Genomic DNA, 22357 nt, shown 5'->3' on the forward strand with positions numbered 1-22357 from the left:
CACAATGTAGTATCAGCAAAATACCAAACTACAAAAAAAAGGAGGCCTTTTGGGACGGTAAAAACGTGTCGCCATAGGCCTTTTATGGGGCTTGCAACGGCAAGTAACGCATCGCAATAACTATGATCGTAAATGTTGGTCAATTATAGGCACTATGAGTGCGTTGCAAATACTATTAAAACGGGCTTCTGACGGCAAGTAAGCGTTGCAAATAATTGCCACCAGGTTTTAAAAAAAAAAATATTGGGCATCAAATTGGACGCCAATGACATTATTTTTAACAGCTTCAACAAAAAAACTTTCATGTGAAATTGTACTACAGGTTCCAAACTAAAATGAAATTCAAATCGATGTTACAATTCATAATTTACAAAATGAAAATCATTTATTTGAAATCTTTGAGATTGTAATGTATTTCATTTGGAGTAATTAAACATATATACATGATTAGACATTTATTACTTTAGTCTAAAGAAGGCTTTGCAATTGCACTGTACAAATGAATAGTATTTGGAGCCGAATTTCACGTTATTTACGAGGCTGCCACTGGCTTTCTCTGCAGCTGATCTTCATGCCGCGTGTTGATGATCGTGGAAAGGCAGGGGTGCGATGGTAATTTTAGTTTGTAGGGTTTCGAACGGGTTGGGTGGGTTAGCAACTTTCATTTCCTTTCTTTGTGAGCTGCAGTGGGACTCGGTGACAGCATGCCGTCAGGAGAGAGAGCGAGCGAGCAGAGCGAGAAGAGTGACAGGGAGGGAGAGAGATAGAGATTTGGTGAGAGGAAGGCATGTGGCTTGCAGGCAGACAAAGTCACAGGGGGTGTATGATTCAAGGGAGATAAAGGGGTTGGTTTTGAAAGCTCTACCTAGGGTTGTTCCTGCAAGATTTCAACATCGTTTTCCCTCTTCTCCACTATTTTCCTTCATTCCTTTTTCTCTGAACTAGAAAACTAGATTCCTCTTCTGGAGTCTCTCTCAGTGTGGAACCCCCGCCACCACCAAGCGCCACAGCTGCGTCAAATGTTTGCGTGTTGAATTTCACATCAACGTCATCTCCCTATAACCTAGGAGCTTGGTTCGGATCGGGCAATTCCAGAGGCCCTGCCATCGAGGTTAGTCTGAAGCGATTCCTATCTTATTGACTTATTGCATGTCCAAATCTGCTTCAAATTTGTGATTTAATATAATTGGGCTTTAGAAAAAAACTAGCAAGAGTGCTCTCGTTGTGCTGCGGGTTATCAAACTGTATAAGCAGGTCTAGGCGCCCTTTCTCAATTTGCTGTATAAGGGTTGCTAAAATACTTTTTACAATATGCAGTTCATTCCCTCCTTAGACACCCATTTTGCTTCTTTTTTTTTTTTTTAATTGTAAATATTATTGTCTATCATACATGTATTTAGAACTTTCAAAATGTTTTATGTAATTTTATAACCTACAGCATCACGGTGGACACCCTCGCTGGTTCAATTCTAAAACATACAAAACACTAACAATTACAAGGTAAAAAAAATTTAGAACATTAATAACAAATAAATAATAAGTTAACTAAATGCGTTTCTTGTGTGATCGTTGATACAGACAAAACGTAGCTGAAATTTCGTTCACCCTCCATTCCAATGATTCAAGTTTTATCGTGCCAACTTACACCTGCAACCATATATGCACCACTAGAAATAATCAGTGAACAAATCCAAGTGTAAAAACATCGGTCCCCTCTCGACCTCTTCCCCGCAACTAAGTGACATAAAATTAAACTTAATACTACATTAGTAGTGGTTGAACTCCGCATAGAACGGATGTGGCCAAATTAATAGGGATATTCTAGTCAATTGTGATAAAAATCACGTGAATTTTCCGAGTTTCTTTTTACTCCACAATTTATTCTCCAGTATTTCATACAGACTATCTGAAAGAAGCCTCTCCCCTCAGTCCATCCTGCAGCAAACTTGCCAAGGCACAAATCATTAACAAGTGATGAGTGTTACACGAACATAGATTCCAATTGATGAAAAAAAAAATTCTTAAGATCTAATCACAACTAATTAATCACTACTAGACCTCTAAACTAGAAAAAAAGTTCCACTTGCTGAGGAATCCAATGTCTAATAAAATTATTTTATTACATTAGTTAATTAGCACCAATAAGATTTGGGCTCCTTACTTGCATATGTACTCACATCATATTTTATACATATTCATAGTTGAGTATCCTTTCGTGTTCATTTCCTTCCCCTTTTCCTCTCTCTTTCCCTTTTTAAACTGACAAAGAGTTAACAGTCTCATAGAGAATTGTGGCATCCATCAGTTTCTTTGTCTCCTGATCATTCATCTATTTGCTCAGGCCACATTCAGCCGGACACCTGACTCTCTTGGCCTTACCATTTGGAGAGTGTGAGACTGTGAGAGTTGAATAGCTGTACTAGCTAATCACCTGCTCGAAGGTCATTACATGCAATTTGCAGCAAGAACTCCAAGTCCAGGTCAAATAAAAAGACAACCCCTTGTCCTTTCAAAACTAATTTTATATATGCATAAATGGCATCCATTTGAGTTCACTATATGGTTCATTTCGTATTAGTTTTTAGCAGTGGAGCCTAAAAATGGGTCCATTTGGTTGTATTATACGGTCCACCCCCGTATGCCTCCCTGAAATTCCGTAGAAAAAAAAGAGCATCTGTTTTGTCAATCATATTTGGCATGCATCTTAGTATACATACAGCTCGTTTTTTGTCTTCCTTTTTTTATTGTGTGTGTGTGTATTTATTTATGTATAAACACATTTCTCAAATATTGTAAATCTAAGTTAGGCTAATACATGAATTTGGAACTCCTTTGTGCAGAAAGGAGATATCTCATTACAAGCAACGCAATCCAACAAAACTTTAGTACTCTTAAAAGGATTATGTGGACTCTCAGCTCAAGTAAGTCCTCAGTTCCCATATACTTTTTATTGCTTGATGTCGAGGTGGTTTACATAGTTTTTAACCATTAGGTCACATAACTTTACATTTACAATTATATTGTTTCTGATTGTTTATATAAATTTCTTTTTGTTCCCAGCAAAATGATGTCATGGTGTTGAATATAATTGAAGAAACTGTTTCTTTAATCTATTCATGATGTGAGATTTTCAAAGTTGAAAACCACTTGTTTTCAAGATTTTTTGAAACAAATTAGCTTTGTAAAGTAACAAAACAAGGACATTTCAAGAGGAAATAAAATTGTTTGGTTTGCTGAGGAAGTTCTGTTTAGATTAATCTATGTTATGGTACACTTTGAAACCTAAGTTATGGATTCGTTTAGCAAATCTTAAATTATCAGTATACAGAAGAAAGATCTGTTACTTTTTACCAGTATGCAGAAGAAAACAAATCTATTAGTTTCAATTTTTTTTTTTTTTTTTGAACAAACGATATTATCTACCCCTGGCTAAGTCTTACAATTGATTAGTAATAATGTGATTCAAATTCTCCTTTGGAAAACTTTTTTTTTTATTTTTTAGAACAAATAATATTATCTACACTAGGGGAAGGAGGTTGGGCTAGCCTCACAATGGGCTAACAATAATGTCGAAAGTTAAAGATACATTTATTAGTTAAAAAAAATAATCGCCTTTGAAAGCTTAAAGATATATTTATTAGTGCAAAATTATATACTACTGGAATGTTAGAGATCTCTAATTACACTAGATTTAACTTTGATAATCTAGTGTGAAAAAAAAAATGATAATATTTCAAACATAATTATCCAAACAATCTCTAATTCCGTAACAACACGTGAGCATCACTTTCTAGAAAGTTAACTGAATGTGTTTCTTGTGTGGTCGTTGATACAGACAAAACTTAGCAGAAATTTGGATTTCCCACCGTTCAAATGATTCAAGTTTTATTCAGCCACATTACACTTGCCCCCATCTAAAACTATGACCTGGTTTGGTACTGAGGTGATTCTGAAAAAAGCTAGTATAAAAAAAAGGTGGGAGCTGTTTTTGTGTTTGGTAAACATTTTTTTTCATAGTTTTGGATGAAAAAAAGTCAAAAACAAGAAGCTGAAAAACTCAGCTTTGAAAAACCGGCTTTTTTTCACATCTGTTTCACATAAAACTTTACCAAACATTATAATACTGTTTTTTTTCAAAAGCACTTTTACAAATAAGTTTACCAAACACTCTGCTGCTTTATTTCACAGCTGCTTATTCTCATATCACAGCAGAAGCAGTTTTTTTTCAAAGTATAGCAATACCAAACCAGCCCTATATATGGTCCACCCCATATGCCTCCTTGAAATTCCTAAATAGTATATTAAAGCACCATTTAATAGTTAATACAACGATTTAGTAGATTATGACCTTAAGTTCAAATCTTGAAAATGACTTAATCATTTACCATCCATCTTGAATAATTGTTTTAATTATCCTTTCATATTTGGATCTTTTTAAATTACTTTTGTTTATTATGTGTTATTGCTATCCTGCTTCAAAAATACTTTTAAATTCCAACCTAAAATAATGTATTATTGATACTTGAATAGCTTAATCACCGTCAAGAATCTTTTGGATGGTCTTTATCGTGTTTGTTTGTTTCCTCTTTTCCTCTCTCTTTCACTGCACCTTCCCGGCCTGCAGTGAAGAAAGATTAATTATTATGGACGCCTTTGTGGACTAAAGAAAGGTTGACTTGGCTTCGGTATTTCAGTAACATCGGTTCGAATACAAACAAAACCAGTGAACCACTCCCATTTTTTCAGTCGTGATCTGAAGCTCTGCAGTGCCATAACGGTGGATACCGCCATGACAGCCCAGGGAGCCTCCTTTTCATCCTCTTCCAAGTCTAAACTTTGGAATTACGACGTGTTCTTAAGCTTTAGAGGCGAAGACACGCGCATGGGCTTCACAGGCCACCTCCACAAGGCATTAAAAGACAAAAGGATACAAGGTCTTTATTGATGATGACAATCTAAAAATAGGGAAAGAAATAAAAGAGGAACTGTTGCGGGCTATCGAAGAGTCGAGGATCTCTATCATTGTCTTCTCAAAGAGGTATGCAGATTCGAGTTGGTGTCTTGACGAGCTGGTGAAGATCATGAAGTGCAAAGACGAACGGGGGCAATATGTTTTGCCAACATTCTATCATGTTGATCCTTCACATGTCAGGAAGCAGAACAGAGATTTTGCCGAAGCATTTAAGAATCACGAAAAGAGCATCTATGAAGAAAAAGATGGCGAGAAACGTGAAGCCAAACGAGAAAGAGTAAAACAGTGGAGAGAGGCTCTTACAAAAGCTGCAAATTTGTCTGGTCACCATCTTCAAACCAACGGCAATAGGTAATCATTCAGCTGCTTTTCATGATTTAACTTGGATTATTCAAATTAACATGATTAATTAATTAATACACCTTAGTCTCTCATATAAAACCTAAACCATAATTGGAGTTTAATTAATAAACCTAACTTGTATATGTCAATGGATGACTTGGTTTCGTCACAAAATCAGAGTCTAGCTAGTTAGACCATCTCCCATAGAAAAGTATAAAAATCTGAAAGTAAAAAAATAATCTGATTTATTCAAATATTCATCTACGATAGAAGATTAGACTATAAATCTAAAAAGCCCACTAAGCCAAATAATATCCGAAAGGCCAATGGGCTGGCTAACTCCAGCCCGTTTGATGGGCCAGCAGCCAGGCTTTATTAACGTTTCAAATCCTATGGTGGGATTTGAAGGCATCCAATTAAACTAAACGGCAAGCAAGTCTTCAATTAGCTAACCTGAAAGCGACACAAAAGCCACAAATACGTGATTAAATAGCTGCGTGTCCTCCTTAATTTTTTCAAATCACCAGGACCCTCATCCCATAATCCCAATTATTAATTTACTATCTTAAGATTGTGTTTCCTGCTTAATCAATGGGTTAATGGGTAGTATTATCTCAAGAACCCACTCTCTGAGTAATTGAGTATGATTCCATGTCAAGAACAAATTAATCTCAAGCAAAGTTTCAAATCAAGGTTTCTGATCTACTTTGTTCGTTTAAATTCAATTGGGTAAATATATCTCAATTTCGAGAATATTTAATAAAATATGTTGCAATATCAAATAAATTTGAAAAATATTACAAACTTAAAATGTTGTCGTATTAGTTAAAATCATGTCTGGATAACTTTATTTTAATATGGTAATTTAATTTAATTAATCAATAAATTTAAGAATAAACTTAAAAATAATAAATTATTGAGAGACTATGTTTAACATTTTCAATTGAAGATAATATATGAATATGACATGACATTGTTTATTAAAAATAATTTTATGCAGTGCTATAATTCTGAAAGAGACTATATTTAACCCATTTGGTGAAGATGCTCTTAGTATATAAGCTATACAGACTCTTTAAGAGGAGAGATCACCATTTTAACTTAAAAATGAGGATGATGCTCTCAGCCGTGGGGTCTCTTTTAATGAGATCGTGCGGCTGAAATTTAACATGCCTTTTTTCTTTTCTTTTTTTTTTTTCCATTTTTTCTTTCAACGGAGGAAGAAGGGCTGGCGAACAAGACGAATCGGAAATCCTGGTGTGTCATCTTTCAAATTCATATATCTTTTTGGGCCATTCGATAAGTGGATTCGATGATAAGAGGGTTCTTTTTCTTTCTAGTTTTATGTAGAAATGGGTTCAAGGAATTGGGATTTTGGCTTTTCCAGTTCAATGTTACGGAGAATGGTTTCAGTTTGAGTGTGCTTTTCCTTGATTCAATTTCGCAGTTCCTTTTCCTGTTTTTTTTTTTCTTTTTAATTCCAGTTTTGGAGATTGGGTTCAATAATAGGGAATTTTTTTTTCTTTTAAAAGTCTGGTTATTCTCTAAATTTGATTCTAATTTAGACAAGAAAATTCAAAGACTAAGATTACTAGGAAGACTAATTTTGTAGATAAAATTTGTAAATTAAATAACATAGAAATTAATAATTGAATTATTACTTAAGCGTTGATAAACACATTCATTTTATATTGATGACATATCATTTGATTTAGTTTTCTTTCATTACCCTTGTTTTCTCTTGCCCCCCCCTGTTCGTGTCATTCTTTCTCCCGTCGAAAGAAAAAAAGGAAAAAAAACTTGTTAAATTTCAGCCGCACGATCTCATAAAAAGAGATCTGACGGCTGAGAGCATTATCCCCATTGGAGACCCCACTAGAGCCTATGTAACTATATATATTATAAAATCCACTAATGCTTGCAAATTCAATTTCAGGCGCGAAGCAATGCTTATTGAAGAAATTGTTGACAAGATTACTACAAATTGGTCTCCGAGCACAGACAAATTATATGTGGCTAAGTACCAAGTTGGAATCAACTCCTGCATACAAGATATTGCATGCACGAAGACGGAGCACACAGTGCTCATCACTAAGTTCTACGAAAGTGTGAGTTTCCGTTGTTTTCCATAATCTAGCTCAATTTCGTACTAGTTTGAATACTAAACTGAACATGTACAAAATCCAAAAAGTGAACAAGCAAACAAATCTCTAGCTTATTAAATTAAAACACAAGCTGAGCATTGAAAAGGCATCAAGAAGCAGAAAGTACCTTAGTTCCAGGAACGACTTCGTCAGGGATTGCCGGGGTATGAGAGTACTCCACAGCTGTGGCTGTCGTCAGGGATCATCGGGCATCAAAAGCCGCCGACGACTCAAACTCCTCGAAAAATCCTCCGTACTGCTTTTAGCAACGTCCCTTACCCAAGCCATTTGATAACAAAACAGAAAGGAAAGACCACAATTTTCTTTCTCTTTATCTATTTTCTCAGCAACCAAACAGAGGACAAGAAAAATTAACGAGAAATACAGAGAGGTGTGATTTACCTGGAGGACTTTGGGGCCGAGGAGGTGAGAGGACCTTAGGAGCGTATGCGGGTCGGGCATGGACCTGGCGGAGATGGATTTAAGGTTCATGTTGGTGAGCTCGGGTTCCATTGAGTTCACTACCGTACGCGTGTCGTCGGACAAGGCGGGGTGGATCAGGATCTTCTCCTCCACTTGTTCGAGGTTGCCGAAGCACCATCATCTGGTTCTTAGGGTTTCGATTGCGGTGTCGGAAGAGGCGCCGGAACTCCCCTCCATATTTTTGGTGCCAGTTTGCCGCGTAGTTTGATTTTGGGGGTTTTCCGAATTTTGCAAAAGGAAACGGGGGTCTCTCCTTTTCTCTTTGGAGGTATTTTCTAAGTAGAAAATTCTATGTGTTTCTTATATTTGAGATCCGTAGGCGACTAATATATATGAAAATTGAAATGATGTTTATCGTACGATGACATGAGTAATAGTTATTAAAATTGACAAAATTTTAGTGTTTATCGAATGACATGGTTTGTCTATTACTACATGTTTTGAATTTGATTGAATTTTAGTATACTTCATGCTTAGAAAGTGATCTTAAAAATAAAAAGTTTAAATCATGAGTATAACATTACGGAATGAGAAACAAAATAAAAAAAAAAAAGAGGGAGAAAATTTAAATATGAAAGTTGCTAGCATGTGTTCCAAAGAGAAAAGCTACAATTAATTGTTTCTACCATAATATTGAAAAGCAAATATAGTTTTTTCTTTAATGTGGATCTTTTGCAAAACTTGAATCTAGCCGTCCAGTGATCTGATAATGGCATCATGGTTTTCCACTGGAAACGTCCTTCCCTTGGTTTTTTTTCAAAAAAACAGAACTTTTCCACCGTCCTATCACGTGTTGGTAGGGTTACAGGACCACTTTTGTTTCACCGGGGCCTCAATTGAAGGTGCTTGCAGAAGACTCATCAATTTCCTTGTCTTCAAGGCTGCATTATTGGTTTCTTCTTTGTTGACCGCACTGTTTCAGTTTTTCTACAGTGGAATGCCCTTTTTGCCCTTGTTGGCCACGCGTTTTTCATTGTTAATCTTTGTGCCTTCTTGTTCGCTTTACCTTTTGCTTCATCTGTGCTTTCCGTGTCTTCCTTTCGCCCTCTGTTTTTCTTGAATCCTCCGTTGCTCTCGAATCATTCGTTCCTTATTTCACAAAATATTCACCAAACAGATCCTGATTTTCGTTTCTTAAGGGATTTTGTTTGCGCTCTCCGTTTTGAGGGAAGTTGTGTTCCTCTGTAAAGCTTGCTGTAGAACTAGGGTTCTGGGAGTTTTGTGGAAAGTCATAAAACTCGTTTCTAGGGTTCTTAAACTTGCAATTGGCGGGCCAAAACTTCATAGTATTTGTTTCTTTTGCCGTTTGGGATTCCGGAGTTGTCGCTGGATTTCTGGCGAATATGTAGCGCGGTATGGGAGCGGCTGTCTTCAGATCACTGTGAAACAAATTTTATTGAACTCAGGTACATTCTATAATAGCTGTATTTAAGTTTTTATTTTGTCAAGGCTTTCGTGCTTAAAAAGGCATTTTGCGTTTTGCTACCTCAGTTCATCAATCTCAGATTTGGCAGCAATTGGAACACTACTGTTATTTTTTGGGTATGTTATATGTCCTTCCCTTAAATGGATATCATTTAGTGGAAGAATCTATATGTGGTGTTTAGTTTTAGACAAGATGAGAAGATGTAAACTGTTAGAGCTCCGTACCATTTTTCAAGTTCTTTATTAATGTGAATATTATTTACCGAAACATGAACATGTCATGAAACTGTTCGTTACAAACCATTCATTACAATTTTGCACCAACTGTTTTTATTATGTTTAACAGTTTTAAAACCCAGAGCATGACTTTTTGCTAATAATCTAAAAAGATGGTCTTTCTAACATTTTTATTTTCTTTTTGCAACTGTATATGAACCAGCACTGGAGAGTTTTTCATCGTGTTCGAAGCAAGGCATGAAACGTCTTATCTTATTATATAAGTGTCATAATATAATTGGTTTGGCACTTGGAAAAACATTTCAACCCCTTATTTGATACTCATGTTTTTGGGATTCTGAAAAACTTCTCATAAAAGTGGACACATTAAGAGTATTATAAGCAAGTGGTACTAATTAATAAGTTATTCTGGAAGGATTAAACCCCAATTAATAAGAAAATTAAAAAGAAATAAAGTAGCCATGACTGGCAAAGGCAAAGTGAAAGCGAAAGGTGGAATATTGGATTGGGATGTAACTGGAGGACACGTAGGCGTTCTTGTATATATCTGAGTGCTCTGGCATTGCTCCATCCACCTTTTCCTTGCCCTGCCCGCCATGTGCCAAAACTATATCACTCTAACCCTACTTTCTCTACCTTTTATATTTCTACATGAAGATCGATCTGGTTCTACCGTTCTACTTTCAGTGTTGAATATGTTCAACCGCTTATAATTATTTTAAGAGTATTATAATGTATTCTTTTATGTTAAAAATTGGAAGCATTTGAGATATAGCATGGTAGCAACCACATATAATAAATAAAGAATGATGCTAGATATACTACATTTGCAAACTAAATAATGTGTCACAAATAAAAAATAAGTATGTTAATCAACAGTTACGTAATAATCTAATTATTAATTTTCATGTCATTTAATTTACAATTTTTTACTTATAAATTTAGTTTTTTTAGCATTAGCCATAAACAAAAGTGATCGAATAAAAAAAAAACTGAAATGTGAAAGGATAAAGGATATTTAAAAAAAGGGTAAATTATATTTGATCCCCTCAGGTTTAAAGTCGATTTCAATTCTTTACAACATCTTTAAAATATTTCAATTTCATATATTTACTTATCATTTTATTTCAATTTCATATATTCGTTATAAAATTTATTAAATAAACTGTTAAATGGTGACGTGACAAATAAAGAATCCTCATTTGTATTGACTGACTGCCACGTTTATGCAGCGTAACTAAACCCTTGATAAAAAAAATTAAAATAATTAATTTTAGAAAAATAAAAATAAAAAAAGCCAAAACCTAGTTTGTCTTCCCACCCCTTCTCCCCACCCGCAACCGTTTACTACTTCCCTCAGGGCTACCTCGAGCAATCTTCCACCTCCTCCTCCTCCTTAAGATTGGAATTCCTAATTGGGTTTCTGAATTGTGAACAGGATAAAGCGTTCTGGGTTGGGTTCTCTGCGCTTTCTCTCGAAGCATTCGAATTATGGAGGGTTTGCAGAAGTTGATTGGGAAAATCCCAAAAGACCCCCCAAAATTGGGCTCCGCTTCAGCTTCCTTCGGCACTCACCGTGGGACTGAAGGTCTCGCCGCCGCTCTGTCTTCCTCCGATCAGTCTCGTATTTTGCTCAACAGACCCGCAAGGTACCTCTAAAGTTTCAGATATTTTAATGGTACTCTGTAAATTGGGGAGCGTTTGGTTTGGGATGGGAGGTTGTCTTTGAAATCTCAAATTGTAGGATTTTTTGCTCAATGATTTCCGCAATCATGGTTTAGGGTTCCAGAGGCTTGGGTTTTGTGGGGTTTAGCTTTCAATGATTTTCCATAATCGATTTTTTCAGTCAAGATGAATGAGAGTGGGTGGCAATGTTTGGTGGGCTCTAACTTCGATTGTTTCTTCCCTCATTCACCTGGAACTTTCATATATTTTCTCTTGAGTCCATCAATTTCCTTTTCTTCAAGGCTGCCTCTTCTTGACAGAGAAAGGGAGGAGATTTCGCATAAATAGTCGTGAAGTAGTTGAAGAGTCCCTATCTCATCAATTTTTTTTTTTCTTTTTCCAGTCGTGATATGAACAACTGCAGTGCCATAACGGTCGATTCCGCCATGACAGCCCACGAAGTCTCCTCTTCATCCTCCTCCAAGTCAAAACTCTGGAATTACACTGTGTTTTTGAGCTTCAGCGGCGAAACGCGCAATGGCTTCACCGGCCACCTCCACGCGCAATTCAAAGACCGGGGATACCAGGCTTATATCGATGAGGACGATCTAAAAAGAACGAAAGAAATAAAAAAGGAACTGTACCAGGGAATTGAAGAGTCGAGGATCTCTATCATTGTCTTCTCAAAGATGTATGCAGGTTCGAGTTGGTGTCTTGACGAGCTGGTTAAGATCATGGAGTGCAGAGACAAACTGGGGCGAGATGTTTTGCCAATATTCTATCATGTTGATCCTTCACATGTCAGGAAGCAAAATGGAGATTTTACCGAAGCATTTCAGAAGCACGAAAAGGACATCCATGAAGAAAAAGATGGCAAGACACGTGAAAAGGTAAACCAGTGGAGAAGGGCTCTTACAGAAGCTGCAAATTTGTCTGGCTACCATCTTAAAATCACTGACAATAGGTAATCATTCACCTGCTCTTCAAGATCTGAAACATTATAGTGAATGACTTAATCTCTCATACAATTTGACTTAATTAATACACCTTAATCTCTCGTATAAAACCAAACCGTAAATGGAGTTTAATTAATGAACGACTTTCGTTCTTTTAATTAATCACACACACATATATATAGGAATCCTTTAACAAGAGGATCCTCATTTTTCTAAAAAAAGAGGACAGCCTTTTGATCATTGGATTTGACTTTAATGAAATTGTGTGGCATGTGATTTAATCTCAACCACACAATTTCATTAAAGTCAAGATTTAAAAAAAAAATGAGGATCCCTCTTGTTAAAGGGTGTGTGTGTGTGTGTGTATATATATATGTATATATATGTATATATCTATATATATATATGTATGTATGTATGTATATATATGTATGTATGTATGTATGAAGGAAAGAAGGAAAGAAAATTGTTTATGTACTGCTGAGTAGGGACAATTTTTCGTCCTTTTATTCAAGTTGAACAAAAATTATCCGATTTCTTTTCTAATATTTTTGTAATCTTTGTTTTTTATATTTATTTTTTTTACAAAATTACGCCTGCGAATTTGGTTCAGTCAGATTTGAATTGTTTTTGTTTTAGGGGCTGTTACATCCAAATATTTTTTATGAAGTCTTGAGGTGCTAAAGTAATCTTCTGACATTCTAATATTAATTAATTAAAATATAATTAATAGAAAATTAGATTATAAGCCCTAAATAAGATCTATTTTTCGTTAAAGTTGAGTGTAAGATTAAATATACTGATTTTGGTTCTTTGACTTTATATATCACCTGAAATCTAGCTAATAATTATGAACTTTTGTTTTGCTTTATGAGAGAAGTATAGAATAAGTTTTTATATTTAGCTAATATATCACCTGAAATCTAGCTAATAATTATATATCACCTAAAAATATACTTGTGAGAGAAGTATAGAATAAGTTTTTAAAGTGTTAATAACAGTTCCCTTAAATAATACAACTAACTTTTATAAATCAATGAATGACTGTTTCTTTTATTCAGTTCGGTCACAAAATCACATGCTAGTAGCAGCCTGGTAGTGTGTGTGTGTGTGTGTGTGTGTGTGTATGGAGGAAAGAAATTTGTTTATGTACTGATAGCTCCTACTTTGCCTTCATTGAGTCCCACTAATGCTTACGAATTCAATTTTCAGGCACGAAGCAACGGTTATAAGAGAAATTGTTGACAAGGTTATTACGAACTGGCTTTTGACCATAAACATATTACCAGCGGCCAAGCACCAAGTTGGAATCGATTCTCGGATTAAAGATATTATCACTTATCTTTCAAGTGATGGATCAGATGATGTTCTCATGGTTGGAATTTGGGGGATGGGTGGATTGGGTAAAACAACATCTGCGAAAGCCATTTTTAACAAAATTCATCATAAGTTCCAGTTCAAATGTTTCCTTGCCGATGTTCGCGACAATACAAGTAAACATGGTCTGGCTTATTTGCAAGAAAAACTTATTTTTGACATCTTGAAACAGAAGTCTGAAATAAGCAGTGTTGATAAAGGTATCAGTCTGATAGAAGATCAATTTTCACATAGAAAGGTACTTGTCATCATAGACAACATAGATGAAGTGGAACAATTGAATGCAATAGCTGGAAATCACAAATGGTTTGGTCCTGGAAGTAGAATTATCATAACGACACGAGATGAACATTTACTAAAGCAAGGGAAAGTGAACAAGACATATCCGGCTCAGGAATTGAATAAAGAAGAAGCTCTAGAGCTCTTGAGTTGGCATGCCTTTGGAAATCGACAGCCTAGCGAAGGATTTCTTGAACTCTCAGAAAAGTTTGTTTCTTACTGTGATGGTTTGCCACTAGCCCTTGAAGTTTTAGGTTCTTTTTTGGTTAAAAGACCCATTGCAGAGTGGGAATGTGAATTGAAGAAATTGAAAACAACTCCTGAAGGAAAAATAATAAAACCACTAAGAATAAGCTTTGAAGGGCTAGATGATACACAGAAGGCTATATTCCTTGACATATGTTGTTTCTTTATTGGAGAGGACAAGGACTATGTCGCAAAAGTATTAGATGAATGTGAATTTTTTGCGACAATAGGAATCAGTGTCCTCTGTGAACGATGTCTTGTAACTGTTGAACGCAACAAGTTGAATATGCATGATTTGCTTCGAGAAATGGCCAGAGTAATCATTTCTGAAAAATCTCCTCGTCAGCCTGAAAAATGGAGTAGGTTGTGGAATCCTCAAGATGTCACCCATGTATTAACAAAGAAATCTGTAAGTACATTCCCAATTTAATTTTGAATTAATGCATTGTACAAGAAAAGCATATATGTAACCGTGTGCGTATGTCTATTACACATTAAATAACATTCATGTGTAAATATGTGCGGTTGCACAAAGAATGTTAAACTAGCCACAAAGAATGTTAAACTAGCCAACAATAGTACTTTCATATATTCATCGTATGTGATTTTGCGTAATGAATAGTAATACAGGTAAACATATGCAAATAATCCGTTTCTTACCACTATAACCTTTTTCTGTTAACAGGGAACCGAAGAAGTTGAAGGACTTGTTCTACATTTCCCTGATTTTAATAAGTCTAGTTGTTTCAGTACAGAAGCATTTGCCCATATGAATAAACTGAGACTGCTTGACCTCGAGAACGTAGAGCTCAATGGAGAATACGAACATCTCCCCAAAGAGTTAATATGGTTGCGCTGGCATAGATGCAGTTTGCAGTCCATACCGGATGACTTTTTTAATCAAGATAAACTAGTTTTTTTAGAGATGATCGGCAGCAGTCTGGTAAAAGTTTGGGAGGGTTCCAAGGTACAATCAATTACACAAAAATGATGTTGTGTTTCTATTTTGCTTTTGGATTTCCTTCTCTTTTTCATGGCATCTTCCTTTTGGATATTAATTTTAATTTTTCTTTGCTTTTCTGCAACAGTCGCTTCAGAACTTGAAAATCATTAATCTCAGTTGTTCCAGTTTCCTAATTAAATCACCGGACTTTTCGCAAGTCCCAAATCTTGAAGAGTTGATATTGGAAAGCTGTTTAAGTTTGTTAGAAATTCACCCCTCCATTGGTAATCTTACAAGACTCTCTTTGGTGAACCTTGAAGGATGTGACAAGCTTGTTTCTCTTCCAAGGGATTTCTATAGGTTGAAATCTGTGGAGACTCTTCTTCTTAATAGTTGTTATCAATTCAGAGAACTGCATGAGGATTTAGGGGAGATGGAATCATTGAGAGTACTTAAAGCAGATAATACATCCATAAGTCAACTACCACATACCACAGTAAGATTTAAGAAACTCACTCATTTATCTATAATGGCAGCGCCTTGTGGTGAACGTTCATTTGCTTACAGTCTGCCAAGCTACAGTGGTGATCAAATCACCAACTTTCATATCATTCGTCACAGAATGGGCGCATTAAATGATGATGGAATCCCCAAGGATCTTGGGAGTCTAAATTCTTTACAATTTTTGGATCTTGGAGGGAATGATTTTCATACCCTACCAAGCTTCAGTGGTCTTTCAAAGCTTGAAACTCTACTGTTAAGTAAATGCAAGTTTCTTCATACAATCCCCGACTTACCAACAAATTTGAAATTGCTGGATGCCAATGGTTGCCCTGCATTGGAAACAATGCCTAATCTTTCAGAAATGGCAAATATGAGAGAACTGGATATAAGTGATTCACCCAAACTCATTGAGGTTCCAGGCCTGGATAAGTCATTAAACTCCATGACATTGATTCATATGAGTAACTGCACCAATCTCACAGCTGATTTTAAGAAGAACATCCTACAGGTACCTCTCTTTCTCTCACTCTCCCCTAAGTTAATTGCCTTCCTATCGATCGCATGCACACACAAACGCATATGTGCATGTATATATATGACACTTGTTATTGTATATATAGGGATGGACTTCCTGCGGACTCGGTGGCATTTTCCTCCATTGGAGTTATGTTCCTGATTGGTTTGAGTTTGTCAATGATGGCAATCAAGTCAGTTTTGATATTCCCCCTAGTGAGGATCATAATTTTGAAGGACTGACTCTGTTCTGCATTTCCCAATTTTCTTCCACTCTTGCCATTACTATTGTAAATAATACCAAGCATACTGAGTTGCGGGAGACCATCACAATCAGATCACTTCTGCGCGATTATCTTTGGCAGGGAAATATATCGAACGATAAGCTCAATTTGCAAAGTGGGGATAAAGTTGATGTAATTTTTGGAGACAGGGATTATCCTGATAGAATGAAGAGAATAGGAGTTAATCTAGTATGGGACAAACCTATGAAGTAAAATATGCATGATTTGCATCGGGCTGTTTATGTTTTTGACCCATATTCACCTCGGTTCTATGATGAGGCAGGACCAAGCCATGACGCATCTGATAATAATCATCCCAGTAATCAAACGTGAATTACTACAGATGACAGAATGGAAAAAGGCAAAAATTGTGAAGTGAAAGCATCACCTGTCTCACCAGATTGGTTCGATGTTGAGGCACGATCAAGGCAGTGATGCATCGTCATCATCAAGCTCATCCTCATCTTCACATATCTGAGTTCTTGGTCTACAGATCACCGCTAGCTTCATCATCAGCAAGTCAACATTTCATATATCTTTCAGATTCTTGTGATTTTTCCAGTAAGTAATTGTTTTGAATTTTGAAGATATATTGCATTCAGAAACATTTCAGCATTACAAAAACCCATATAAGTCAAGCATCCAATGATTCGAGAAATACCATTCGAATTCGCAGAAATACTTGCCCTACAAATGCACCACACATTTTCTTGTCAAATGCATTTCTCATTTTACTCGCGTAACCATACTTAATAGTCAACACTGGACATTACATAAACTAAGATACTTGCAATTCAAGAAGGCCATACCTCCACTGTGAGATACATAGGCATCTGTTTCTTCTTCCTTAGGGTTTTCGTCTGCAAGACCAGCTTTGAATGGGGAAGCGTCACTCTTATTGTCCATAATAATTATTTTCTCACTTTCTTCACCCACAACATTTTTGGTCTGCATAAAAAGAACATTACTACATTAGCTTCTTAAAGTTATATTTGCATGGCAGAAAAAAAAAAAAAAAAAAAAAAAAAAAGCACAAATTTTCTAAAAAGATTTTGGGACAAAGAAGACTTACAACTGATTTCGAAAGATTCTGTATTTTCCACCAGGTTCTGCCTCACATGGCTGTCTCTGATCACCTTCTTAAGCTCTTCATTTCCACTCTTCAAAAACCCATCGGCAGAATGCCTCAGTTTTTCAAATTCCGTCACAGCAATGTGTTTTTTGTTCAAGTGAATCATACTGTGAAGCTTCCAGCAACTTGCCAAGCATGACAAGAGAGCATGCAGACGAAGAACTCCTTTCAACAAGTCTTTGGCAATGTCTTTCGGCTGCTGCCATTCGAACCTCATCCCTTTCGACTAGGAATCAATCGTGCGGTTCAGCTTCTGAGCTCCTCTGGACACTTCCATGAGCTGAAAAGATGAAGGGATCCGATACTCCCCTGCGATCACAACATCCTTCTCTGCCTTGTGATCCAAACTTGGTTTTCGAGTTCTTCGACTTTCCATCTTCTGCTCTGTTTTCAGGGAACCACTTCGATTTTCTGGTCGTGCCACAATCAACAATTCCTTTTGGATCATCACAACATACTTCTCTTCTTATTTTTACATACTCTAGATAAGATATATGGGCACTAGTGCAATCAAAGACCTTTTTCTAAGAAGAAGACAATTAAGCATCCAAGTTAAAGAAAATCAAACCCCTAGCTACACCAGCATCTGGATTTCCTTTCTCTAAGGATAGAAACTGTTCCTTGCTGAATTCGGATTATCGCACCAAAATTTGTGTCTAGGATTAGATGAAGAGAGAAAATGGACTAGATACTTAGTCAGTAACGTCATACCCCAAGACCAATAGCTAATGCAAGTTAGAATGTACCAATCAAATAATGGGGTTTAAGGAATGCATTTCAGAATACTTCATACCAAAAATGTCGATTCGAAGTTGAGCATAGATTGGAGAGAAGCTATCCACAAAGTGAATAAACCACCATGCGATATAGAAGGTGATCGCTATTGGAAATAGGACACACTGCAATGGAACAAAGAGTGAGAAGCTAATATGATACATATGAGCAAAAAGCAATCTCGAAGAAAAAGAACAGAGCTTTGATCCCTTCAGCTTCTATATTAAATGCATCCATCAAGAAAAATCCACACACATGATATGATTAGTGTAAAATGACATGAAATGGGTTTAGTCTAAAACTATAAGAGGCTAAGTTGTACATTTCTTGAATTCATCTAAGCTAGAGGCTATTCCTGTAGCAAAACTCCTAGAATTCATCTAAGTTTTGAGTCCCTATCACTACTAAGCATTCCATCTTTCAGCATACCTCATGGGTCAAGCTAATAAATTTAAGAAATTTAACTACTCTCAGCTCCAAATCTTAAGAATAATCAGAAATCCAACAACTTTAAAGATATTTAACCCTCCCCACAACATAGAATTGATGGTTTACACACAATATCAAAGGGAAAATAGTATTGCATATGAACATGATTTGAACGAAATAGGATCCAGAAGAAAGAAATGCCCACCGTTTGTAGGAGGAAGAGCGATAGAGAAACACTTTAATAGGTTTCTATGAAAGATGTCTCAATCCAATATTTTAGGAGAGGGGAGAGGTTTTTAAACTTGAAAAGACTTCTGATTTCTTTCACACATCAAAGTCATAACACTACATGGCTTTTATAGCCACTACAATACATCATCATTTATTTAGCTAATTATAAGCTACTTAATAATTGAAACATCTAGAGAAATCATGATTAACTCTAGAAATTCCAAACATCACAACTCTAGAACATCTATCTTTCTTAACCCTGATTGATGACTCTTGGTAACTTAAATTTGGATTAACCTTCCAACACCATTCAGTCATGAACTTTTTTCTGCCCAACTTCTAATAACTTTGGAAAACGTCTGCGCAGAGATAAAAGAGATATGAATGATTGTTATGAAGATTAAGAAAAATGAGCACACACGCTCAAAAGTATGGAAAACTTACGCGGCAACTTAGGCCATCAAAAGTAACTAACTTTTACCGGTTCTTGATAAATTACTACGACTTACAAGACAAATTTTTACATGCGTATCAGTAGAATAATGCAGCAGCAACACATTTATACTGACTAAAAGTAAAACGCTACGATGCCACTAAATTTCTTGTAGAAATGCCTAGATATACCCGAATCAATTGTTTGATCAACTTATCACATTACTTGGAAGCTCAAGCAGAGAAAAAGAGCTACTCACACCCAAATTTCGAACCAAGGAGCTGAAAGTAATACCGAAAATCCAAATTAGCACGTTACAAGTCCAAATGAACTGATGAAAATTTGACAAACAAAGCAAGACCCAAATCTGAGTTTGCTCCTCCATTAGCCTTAGGAAACAGTAAATCAGACCAAGGCAAACACAAAATTAGAAACTTAGTCAACAAAATCAACCCATATATTACAATTAACACAAACACACTAACTCACTAACTTCAATTAACACAAACATACCAACGCCAAGTACACAATTTGATTGGTGGAATACACAATCCGATGGTCTTATAAGTGTTGCACTTGATAAACGTTCGTACCCCAGAAACTATTTAGGCAGAGGGTAATACTAGAGGTCATCTACTTAAACTATATTTTGTAGACCATATGATGTGGCGGTTGATGATTGAATTCCTTCTTTAGTCATTTAAATAAAGAATTCAATTATTAAACGTCACATCATTCGGTTTACAAAATATGATCTGACGGAAGGAAAATACTGAGGAGACCATCTTTTTAGACCATATTTTGTAAATCATATTATGTAGTAGTTGGTAGTGGAATTCTATTTTTAATAAGGATAATGCTAGGAAAACTAAATTTTTAAATCAAATGACGTGTTACTAATAAGAAACAAACACATTAATCGACACTTAATTAATAATCTAATCATTTGATTTACAAATTTGATTTAAAAATTTTATTCACCCATTACTCTTTTAATAATTCAAAGAAAAAAAATTCAACAATCAACTGGCAGATCAGGTAGCTCTTTTTCAAAACATAGAAACAAAATATTTGTAATCAATAAAAAAAAGGAGAGAAAAGTCTTCAAATAATATTCACAATTTTGTCAAATTTTTGGTGGGATATTATATTCACAATTACCTGATTAAAAGACCAAAAAGTCTTCAAAACGCGTTCCCCGTCCCCTTGTATGAACAAAATCTCAAAGCCGTAGAAATTTCACCTGCCTCCTCTGAGCTCGCCGGAGCTCCCTCCGAGATCTCAACCTCCTCCGCAAGCCCGCCCTCTGCTCTTTTGGCTTCAAAGATCCGAGCTTTTCTGTATGTTGGTGATGTACAATTTCTTCCATAACTCTAAATTTCAGTCGAATCAATCGTCGTTTAATGCATTAATTTCATACCCAAATAGTAGATCGGCATAATTTTCAAAACCCTTATCTCAGATTTCTCTATGAAGTGTTCACCTCTTCGATTTCACTCGCTTGCCTCTGTTAGTGTAGCCTTTCACTGTCCGTGTAGCTCTTGAAATTTTGAAGATCTCCTGGTTTTTTTTGCTCTGAAATCGAATTGGTATTCTAAGTAGTGACAATGTCTGCGATTAGAGTCGATTCCGCTAAGCCGTATTTCGCTACGAGCAGTCTAGTGATTGGGTATGCTCTCTGTTCTAGCTTATTAGCTGTGATAAACAAGTTTGCCATTACCAAATTCAACTACCCTGGCCTTTTGACTGCATTGCAGTACCTTACTTCTGCTTTGGGAGTTTGGGTTTTGGGAAAGTCGGGATTTTTGCACCACGATCCCTTCACATGGCAGACGGCGAAGAAGTTTTTACCTGCTGCACTTGTGTTCTACCTTGCTATCTTTACCAACACCAATCTTCTTCGCCATGCCAATGTGGATACTTTTATAGTATTTAGATCCTGCACACCCCTTTTGGTTGCGTTGGCGGATACTGCATTTAGGAAACAGCCTATCCCGTCTAAGCTTACCTTTGTGTCGTTGTTGATCATTTTGGGTGGAGCTGTTGGTTATGTGGCCACAGATTCGGGTTTTACTTTGACTGCGTATTCATGGGCGTTTGCTTATTTGGTGACCATTACAACTGAGATGGTTTATATTAAGCATATGGTCACAAATCTCGGGTTGAACACATGGGGTTTTGTGTTGTACAACAATCTTTTGTCACTGATGATGGCTCCTCCATTTTGGATAATTACTGGAGAGTATTCTGATGTGTTTGCTGCTTTGGGGTCGAATGCTGCGAATTTCTTTGAACCTGGTGCACTTTTCGCGGTCTCATTGTCATGTGTGTTTGGATTGCTCATCAGTTTCTTTGGGTTTGCAGCAAGGAAGGCAGTCTCTGCTACCGCATTTACTGTGACTGGTGTTGTGAACAAGTTTCTTACGGTTGCAATCAATGTGCTAATTTGGGATAAGCATGCTAGTCCATTCGGTTTGCTCTGTCTCCTCTTAACAATCGTAGGGGGTGTTCTTTATCAGCAGTCTGTAACTGGAGTAAGCAGTGCTCCGTCACCACGTGAAGCAACAGCTTCTAAGCAGGTTCTCAGTGAGGATGATGATGATGACTTTTCCGAAGAAAATCAAGGGACGGTAATTTCCGGTAAACTTGCTTCTAAGTGAGAATTCCATTCTACTTTGTCATTTTGTAGCCACTGGTGAAGCTGCAGTGCATGTTTGAAGTTTTATCTTCAGCAATTAGTAAATTAGGAAATTTTCTGTATTTGATATCGACAATTATTTGTTAATTATGTTATTATAATTTGATATCCTGTAGCACTTCAGCTCACCTTATCACCAGTGATTAATGACAATGCCATAATTTTTATCTCAAAGTTATGTTGCATATGATTCATTTCTATAAACATCACGTCCTCGCTCTCAATTTACACGAATGCTGTGCAATCTTCGTTTCCGATCTGCATTTTTTCTTTCTGTTGTGAAGAGGCTT

General features: G+C 36.2%; 2 protein-coding genes and 1 pseudogene across 2 annotated transcripts; all 3 read left to right on the forward strand.

Moving 5' to 3' along the window:
- Positions 1 to 4495: 4495 nt before the first annotated feature.
- On the forward strand, positions 4496 to 9283 carry LOC137747503 (toll/interleukin-1 receptor-like protein; annotated as a pseudogene).
- LOC137747501 (disease resistance protein RPV1-like) lies at positions 9206 to 17011 on the forward strand. Its single transcript, XM_068487625.1, has 8 exons — positions 9206 to 9347; positions 9806 to 9838; positions 11042 to 11252; positions 11672 to 12232; positions 13437 to 14535; positions 14812 to 15093; positions 15215 to 16081; positions 16194 to 17011. The coding sequence occupies exons 3-8, from the start codon at positions 11095 to 11097 to the stop codon at positions 16581 to 16583; spliced, it is 3357 nt and encodes a 1118-aa protein (XP_068343726.1). The 5' UTR covers positions 9206 to 9347; positions 9806 to 9838; positions 11042 to 11094; the 3' UTR covers positions 16584 to 17011.
- Positions 17012 to 20549: 3538 nt separating this feature from the next.
- LOC137748487 (GDP-fucose transporter 1-like) lies at positions 20550 to 22206 on the forward strand. Its single transcript, XM_068488647.1, has one exon. The coding sequence runs from the start codon at positions 20977 to 20979 to the stop codon at positions 22027 to 22029; it is 1053 nt and encodes a 350-aa protein (XP_068344748.1). The 5' UTR covers positions 20550 to 20976; the 3' UTR covers positions 22030 to 22206.
- Positions 22207 to 22357: the final 151 nt, after the last annotated feature.

The sequence above is a fragment of the Pyrus communis genome, chromosome 10 (assembly GCF_963583255.1).
Source record: "Pyrus communis chromosome 10, drPyrComm1.1, whole genome shotgun sequence".
Lineage (NCBI taxonomy): Eukaryota > Viridiplantae > Streptophyta > Magnoliopsida > Rosales > Rosaceae > Pyrus > Pyrus communis.

Bases quoted from the DNA above. Each gene is read 5' to 3' on its own strand.
- LOC137747501 (XM_068487625.1), top strand. From the start codon at position 11,095: ATGGAGGGTTTGCAGAAGTTGATTGGGAAAATCCCAAAAGACCCCCCA. The intron at 12,233-13,436 runs GTAATCATTCAC...TTCAATTTTCAG, and splicing joins CTTAAAATCACTGACAATAG to GCACGAAGCAACGGTTATAA. The intron at 14,536-14,811 runs GTAAGTACATTC...TTCTGTTAACAG, and splicing joins ATGTATTAACAAAGAAATCT to GGAACCGAAGAAGTTGAAGG.
- LOC137748487 (XM_068488647.1), top strand. From the start codon at position 20,977: ATGTCTGCGATTAGAGTCGATTCCGCTAAGCCGTATTTCGCTACGAGC.